Here is a 7500-nt window from a genome sequence, read left to right as displayed (position 1 = left end):
TGCGCTTTGGATAAAAATGTCAGCTAAATGACTCTTAAACCCCAGAAGCTGACCAGAGTTTGGGTTACGGTTGCCAGGACATGGTGGGAGGTTGAGGATTTAGGATGTCAAGTGTACTAGTGTGTGTGTGTGTGTGTGTGTGTGTTATAGCTCTATCAAGGGGAGGAAGTGGCGATACAATGAGACACAGGTGAAAAAGCGCCACAAAGACAGAACGGGTAGAGAGGGACAGGATTAGCGGAGAATAAGAGGTGGATTAGTGAGGGGTTGACTCCTCTGAACACTGACACCTCTCACTTTCCCTTTGCCCTGACACTAAACCCTAAGTCTCTATCCTAATCCTCTCTCCCTTCATCGCTTCTCCACTTCCTCCACGCAGGAAGTGGACATGTGGCTTCACTTAGCGACCCTGTAATTCATTGTAATCAATAAAATAACAATATATGCAGAGAGATTTGTAGATGGAAGTACCTTCTTGGAAGGAGATGTGACTTCACTTAGTGACCCTTTGATTCATGTTTATAAATTTAAGAAAACGAGTAGTATAGTTTCTGACCCCTCAAGTTGGAAGTGTGATCTCGAAACGAGTTGTTACTTAACTTAGTAACACTTGAATTCATTGTAATGATTTCAGACTGCTCTGGTTGGAAGTACTTTGTTGGTGTCAAAGGTGTGATTGAAGGCCTTGTTGTATTCTAGCGGTCAAAATGCAAACAGCTTTGTAAAGAGATGATATTAGCACAGCAGATGAAAAAGTATACACGGTTGCATTTGAATTATTTCCCAAAGCCTAGGGAAGGCTACATTGTTTTATTTAAGGGTTTATTACGGGTCAAAGGACAACCAAGCATCCAAGCATACAACAAACGACTCTTGAGCTTCTGCCTTTTTATCCACGTTCTGAACGTAAAAGAAAAAGGATTAAACAACAGTAAAATGAAACCAAACATAATAAAATAAAAAAAAGGATATTTACAAACTGCATTATAAATATGTCAAATGTACATCAGTATACACAAGTACCAAAGATTCGTCAGCTTATGTGGAGCCGCAGACCAAAATGAAGTACCTTTCAGTTATGCAAAAAACAAGGAGAGCAAATATAAACATATACAGTATATGTAAAAAAAAAACGAAAAACGTTGAAAGATGAATGGGCCAAAATGTCTCCTAAACCATCGTATGGTATGACCTGTCAAAGGCATGTCTGATAAAGTATGTGTATTATTGCACTATTTTGGGGGAAACATCTAAACTTATTGGACACTTATTTTACTTTGCTGACTTAAGTTCATGTCTATTGACTCAGCTCAGGCGAATTCAGGTCAATAAAGAATAAATAAATTCATAGCACAGTCATTAAAAGGTGCTGGCAAATAAAGCAAACGTATATCAAAAAAACAAACTAAATGTAATATTTCACACTCGAAAGAGTCCTTTTGTTCTTTAACGTACTAGTTTTATAACACATCTCAGGGCAGCAGCCATTTTTTGAAACGTTCGTGAAATGTTGAAGAGAAAGGAGCTTTCTGTGTGGCGTTTGAATTCTGTTTTAGATTACATTAAAAAAAAAAGTTTAGCCTCCTCAAGTTCGAAATTGAAAAGATTTCAATATATTTGACCCAGTGAAGAAATGTATACCTGTGCCAATTAGTGTCCATTTAAAAAAAAAAATTAATCAATTCAAATATTAGCTTAAAATAATCTAAAATTGTATTTACTGACAAAATCTGAATATTATAGTTTAAACACAATGCTAGCAAGTGGAGCCTCACTGTGTTAACAGGGTACCGAGTTAAAACGTTTCTCTGTAAACATAAACACTGACATTGTAAACCCATAAAAACCTAAAAGCCGGTTTAAACGATTCAATTGCAGTTAAGAAAAACAACAACACGATAAACATGCCAAGTCCATTTCAAGAATCTGAATCATTTCAAATTTCAAAAATGGTGTTTTCCAGCAACATGGAGCTCATGTCGCCAACACATACACCCTTCCTTTACCTACTTCTTCACTCTTCTAGCATTATCATGTTATCCGAACATCAACATAGTTTGGGTTCAGTACCTGGATGAGTTGGCTCACCGCCTCTGGGTTAAGGCTGGGATGGGAGGAGCAGTTGTAAGAGCACGAGCCTGTCAACGACTGGGTTGACCCTAAAGGCTTAAGGGAAGCAAGCGTTATCTTAACAACGCGCTTAACAGTCTGGGTGAGACCTGCGGCGCAGGAGAACAGCCCTTCGTACACGAGCACGCCACCCTGCTCCCGGAAACGCCGCCAGATCCTGATCTCCGCTGTTTTTTCCCGCCACAAAAATGTTTGCGCACTTGCTGCCGTAAAATGTGCACACTTGCACAGGAGCCACAAAGATGGATACACGCAGGGAAGCCCGCACACTGCGCACACACACAGACACACAGTACCATACACTTCACAGCAACAATAGAGCAAATTCTTTTGTAGTGCATCAATGTCAGGCCTTCTGCAGCGAGAGGTGGAAAGATACCCAATTAGGTGTCCATCGCTTCCGATGAGTGAGTGTGCGTCTTCCGTCGGAGCAAGGAAATCATCAACACAATCCGTTCAATCTACAAATTACTCAGACAAAGATGTCCATAATAGTACCGTTTCCTTCTTTCAATCAGCGGCGGCGGGCGAATGAGATTTGATTTGAAGGGGGCATCTTCACAGAGCCACGAGGCTCTACGGTCATAAAACATGGCGACCCTTAATTCCTTTATAATCACAGAAGATCTGGAGGAAGATCACGCTAAGGGTGGACGGGGGAAATGACTCTCTTTCACCCGATGGGCCTCACGCAATCAGCTCTCTTATGCTGCGTGCCCCCCCCCCACCCCCCCTTCCCCGCGTGCCAACGTGTGTGTTGTGCATCTGAATAATGCAGACTTTTATTCATTATCTATAATTGCTTTGCCTTTGTATATGAATGAACGCGTCAAGAGTTTGAGAGTTGGGTCAAAGTTGTGCGTCGTAATTGAAGCCTTAATAGCGAGGAGATTTGCAAAAGAAATGTCTATCGCAGAAGATGTGGCGCACTCTTACCCTGAATGACTATATGCTGCCCCTTAATTATCTTAGCTGTTTGATATTAAGAGTTTGGAAGGCTGGGAATGAACAAGGGAAGCTTTAGTTTGTAACACGCATTGGAACTCTATTCAGTTGGGCTCTACAGGTGGAAGACTTACACAGAAATGTTCAAGTGTTAAAAACATAAACCTTTTCCACGCTAAAACCTCACTCGTTTGGTTGAAGCTTTAAATAAAATAAAACGAAACGACGAAAAAAAACAACGTAAAAATGAATACTTAAAGCCGATCGTGGTCTGGTTCGGACCAGGTTTGTTTTCCCCCCCTTCCCTCCCTCCCTCCCTCCCTCCCCAAGTCATGAGCACAGCTAAACAAAGAAACACACACATTATTAACAATGCACAACATCGTCGTCAAAGACAACACTTCTGCAAGTGCCCGCTAGATCACCTGTGTTAAAAAAAGAAACCAAATAAACACTCTGTAGCGACGTGGAGCTTCAGCATTAGGTCTGTTGTCTCTGACAGTGGTCTCTTTGTGTTACCGGGGGTAGGGGTAGGGAGCTGTACAGTTTGGGCGATGTAGGGAGGGGAGGCGGGGGGGAGGCGGGAGGGGCTAACGGGGGGGGGGAGAGTGTGTGTTTAAGACACACTGTGTCCGTACTGCAGACGACGTCTCTCCGCCGCCGCGTCCTACATGATGCTGATGCTGCGGTTGAGCTCGCACTGCGCGTTGTTGTTGTTGATGTTGGGGTTGGCGCCGCCGGGGTTGCGGTTGGCGGCGTCGGCGGCGTCGGTCGTCGGGGCGACGGCGGCGGCGTCGTTGGGGCAGCCGTGCTGCAGCAGGATGTCGCTGCACTCCTGACTGGCGGCGCGGCGCGCGTACGACAGCGGCGTCTGGCCCCGCGCGTCACGACTCGTCACGTCCACGCCGTACTGGGGGGGGCAGGGGGGGAAGGGGGGGGGAGAGAGTGGGAGAGAGGGGGGGTGTACATTTGTATTTGTTTAGTTAAGCGTCCGCGCATCCATGTTTTTCCAACTTGGTAGCTCAAACGCAGGCTAAGCTACCAAGAGGACACACCTTTGACACACTTTTACCTAATCCGACCTTCCACCTGGGACCTTTAACGTGCAGTGTTATGCTGCGTTCTTTAACGCTCGGAGGCGGAAAGTCGGAATTGGAAACACGTCATCTCCGACATACTTGTGTGTGATTTTCTTTGCCTGGGTAGTAAATGAGCTAGTCACATAATGGTATCGGACCGGCACAAGGTCGCTAGTTCGATCACCTACCTCCTCCTAGCTGATTGTCGAGGTGTCCCTGAGCAAGACGCCTCACCCTGACTGCTCCCCAAAGGAAGGTCGCTAGTTCGATCCCCTAGCTCCTCCTAGTGAGCGTCGAGGTGTCCTTGAGCAAGGCACCCCCTAACCCTTACCGCTCCTGACGAGCCGGCTGTCGCCTTGCATGGCTGAAACCGCTGTCGGCGTGTGAACGGCTGAACGATCGGCAATATTGTAAAGCTCTCGGCTCGGCCACTGCTCAGAAAGGCGCCGTAAGAACGCAGTCCCCTCACCCAGATGAGCAGCTGCGTGACGACCACGTTGGCCATGGAGCAGGAGAGGTGGAGGGCCGTGCGTCCGTCCCCGTCGCCGTACGTCTCGTTCACCTCCTCCTTGTTCCCGTGCGCCAGAAGAAGGGCGACCAGCCGCAGGTCGTCCTCCACCACGGCCCGCAGCAGCTGCTGGCCCAGGGGCACGTCCGACAGCGGCGGCTCCGTCAGGAACAGCTTCTGGTCGTACTTGGCCCGGATCCAGCACTCCTTCTCCTCCCTGGGGGGGAGAGGGGGAGGGGGGAGAGAGAGGGAGGGAGGGAGAGGGAGAGACGGTCAGGGTGAGGTGTGAGACTGGTGTAGAACGATAAATCACTGATAATCATCAAAAAAATAAATCAGACTTTCACAAAGGTGGACAAGAGAGTGAAAGGGACAGATAAAAACAGAGAAAGAGAGGTGGAAAAAGAAAGAAATGGAGAGAGAAAAAAAAGACAGAAATCGAGATGAATGGAAGGAAAGTAGGTCAGAAATGTAACTCAGTAACAGGTTTGTTTCTTGATCGATAAGAAAGGCTCTCTCCTTCCCGAACGTTAACCCATCAAACCTTTCACAAAGAAGTAAAGAAGATCACTGCACAACAACAGGTTTTTGTACGGTATACGATTGTTTATATCGAGAGGTTAGCGTCCATGCGTGGGGAGACAATTGACCCCGAACGGCAACAAGTAGAGGGAAGAGAGAGTGTGTTTGTGTTAGCATGATTGACAAGGAGTTGTCAAGCGCGGTAACACGGTAGAAAAACTGTCAAACAAGATGGGAGGACAAAGGCACTCGGACAGCAGAGAGAGAGAGAGAGAGAGAGAGAGAGAGACAAAGAGAGAGAGAGAGAGCGAGAGAGAGAGAGACAGAGAGAGAGCTAGAGAGACAGAGAGAGAGAGAGAGAGAGAGAGAGACAGATAGAGAGAGAGAGAGAGGAGGAGAAAACGAGAGAGAGAGAGAGAGAGAGAGAGAGAGAGAGAGAGAGAGGAGGAGAAAACGAGAGAGAGAGAGAGACAGCTGTGGAGGGGTGTGGTGCCTCCGACTGTACGCGGTGATTGCGGTGCCCGCGGTGAGAGGGTGAGAGCCTCTCTCCAGCCTTCTAAAGGTTACACATTGTGAACAGCATGTCTGCTCCGGACAATACCGCGCACTGGGGTGTGTGGGGGGGGGGGGGGGGGGCGTGCATGGTTTTATCAGCGCTGTCAGCCGTCAGTCTGAGCTGGCGGATCCCCCCGTCCCTAACAAAAAAGCCCTGTGCGTTTGCGCGTGTGTGCTTGTGCGTGTGCGTGTGCGTGTGCGTGTGTGTGTGTGTGTGTGTGTGTGTGTGTGTGTGTGTGTGTGTGTGTGTGTGTGTCTCTCAAGAGTCCCTAGGGGCCGCAGGGGCCCTGAGTCCGATCGATGCCACTGAATGGCAGAGCAGAAAGAGGGACAGGTTGGAGGGGCGGGGCGGGCAAGACCAGTTCAGACCTAGTGAGGGACGGAGAGAGAGAGAGAGAGAGAGAGGGGGAGAGAGAGAGAGGGGGAGAGAGAGAGAGAGAGAGAGAGAGAGAGAGAGAGAGAGTCCTGAGAGAGAGAGAGAGAGAGAGAGAGAGAGTCTGAGAGAGAGAGAGAGAGAGAGAGAGAGAGAGAGTCTGAGAGAGAGAGATAAAGCGATAGAGAGAGAGCGAGTGAGAGACACTTCCTCTATCGTCAGTCTGGACTTCTATCTATCGCTCCACATCTTGACCCCCCCCCCCCCCCCCCCCCCCCCCACCCCCCTCTCTCCTCTCTCCTCCCAGCTCCCAACAAACCAAGCAGATAAAATAAATAAAGCAGAGAAAGAAGCAGCAGAAGAAGAAGAATCAATACCAGCTGGTGAATGCCGGGGGCATACCCGGGTGCTGCTGACCCCGGGCTCGCCCCGTCGGCCGCCGCCGCCGCCGCCGCCGCGGCGATAAGGCCGGTGGAAAGAAGAGGCCGTTGTTTGGGGGACTATTCCTTCTGGAGGCTGAGTGACAGACGGACGAGGGGGTTTGTATGGACGTCAGCGAGTCACTCGACTGGCTGGAGAGACAAGACCCCCACGGGACCCTCTGTCCACGGGGGGGGGGGGGGGGGGGCATCAACGTCGCTCGCTATCAGCCCGCCGGTGTACAAACCCAAACCCACCGCCCAATTCAATCTGGAGGCCATTCAATCACCATCAGGAGGAGAAAGAGACCAGAGAGGGAGGGGGGGCGTTACTGAAACTAACACACTGGGGGGGGGGGGGGGGGGGGGGCGGTTACGAGTTTACGAAGCAAAACACGCGTCGGCCGAAAACGCAAATGTTATTTACAAACGCCGACGTGTTTGTTCCACGTCTAGCTCCGCCCCCGACCCCCCCCCCCCCCCTGCAGGCCGGTTATAGCGCCTGCGGGAGCGCCCGTGGCACGCGGCGTGAGTCACTCTCCCCCCAGGGCAACCTCAGAGAGGACACCTTGGTGTCCCGGAGGCTCGGCCGCTTACCGCACGCCTCCTGCCGCGGAGCAAAAGCACTTCTGTCTGATGCCCGGCCGTCGACCCCCCCCCCCCCCCCCCCATGACGCACCGGCAGTATGGATCTCCAAAGGCCATCTGAGTGTCGATGTAACCGCGTTTGAATGTCCGAGCTTTCGATTAACTTCAAAAGCACAGACTGAAAGATCATGCAAGGGAAACCCTCAACTATTACCCCCATATGTATATATCATTTTTTTAAATAAGTCGAACTTATGAGTCGTTGTGTTGTAGAATTTAAAGCGGGAAGGATAATGGTCTATTCCCGCCCTCGCATAAGCAAATCTTTTCTTAAGCATGAGATCACCCGATGGCAGTCCTAATGGCAGGCAATTGGCTTTA

General features: G+C 49.5%; 1 protein-coding gene across 1 annotated transcript in view; it reads right to left on the bottom strand.

Annotated features, from left to right (window-relative positions):
- Positions 1–3742: 3742 nt before the first annotated feature.
- LOC130387198 (uncharacterized) overlaps positions 3743–7500 on the bottom strand; it is a 48683-nt gene continuing 44925 nt past the window's right edge. The window contains exons 13-14 of the mRNA XM_056596206.1: positions 4624–4879; positions 3743–3985 (exon numbers count right to left, since the gene is read on the bottom strand). Of these exons, the coding sequence (XP_056452181.1) occupies positions 3743–3985; positions 4624–4879 (499 nt within the window). The remainder of the gene's footprint in view (positions 3986–4623; positions 4880–7500) is intronic.

The sequence above is a fragment of the Gadus chalcogrammus genome, chromosome 8 (genome assembly GCF_026213295.1).
Source record: "Gadus chalcogrammus isolate NIFS_2021 chromosome 8, NIFS_Gcha_1.0, whole genome shotgun sequence".
In the NCBI taxonomy this organism is placed as follows: domain Eukaryota; kingdom Metazoa; phylum Chordata; class Actinopteri; order Gadiformes; family Gadidae; genus Gadus; species Gadus chalcogrammus.
The sequence above is the reverse complement of the archived record's forward strand: the minus strand, read 5'-3'. Positions and strand labels throughout refer to the sequence as shown.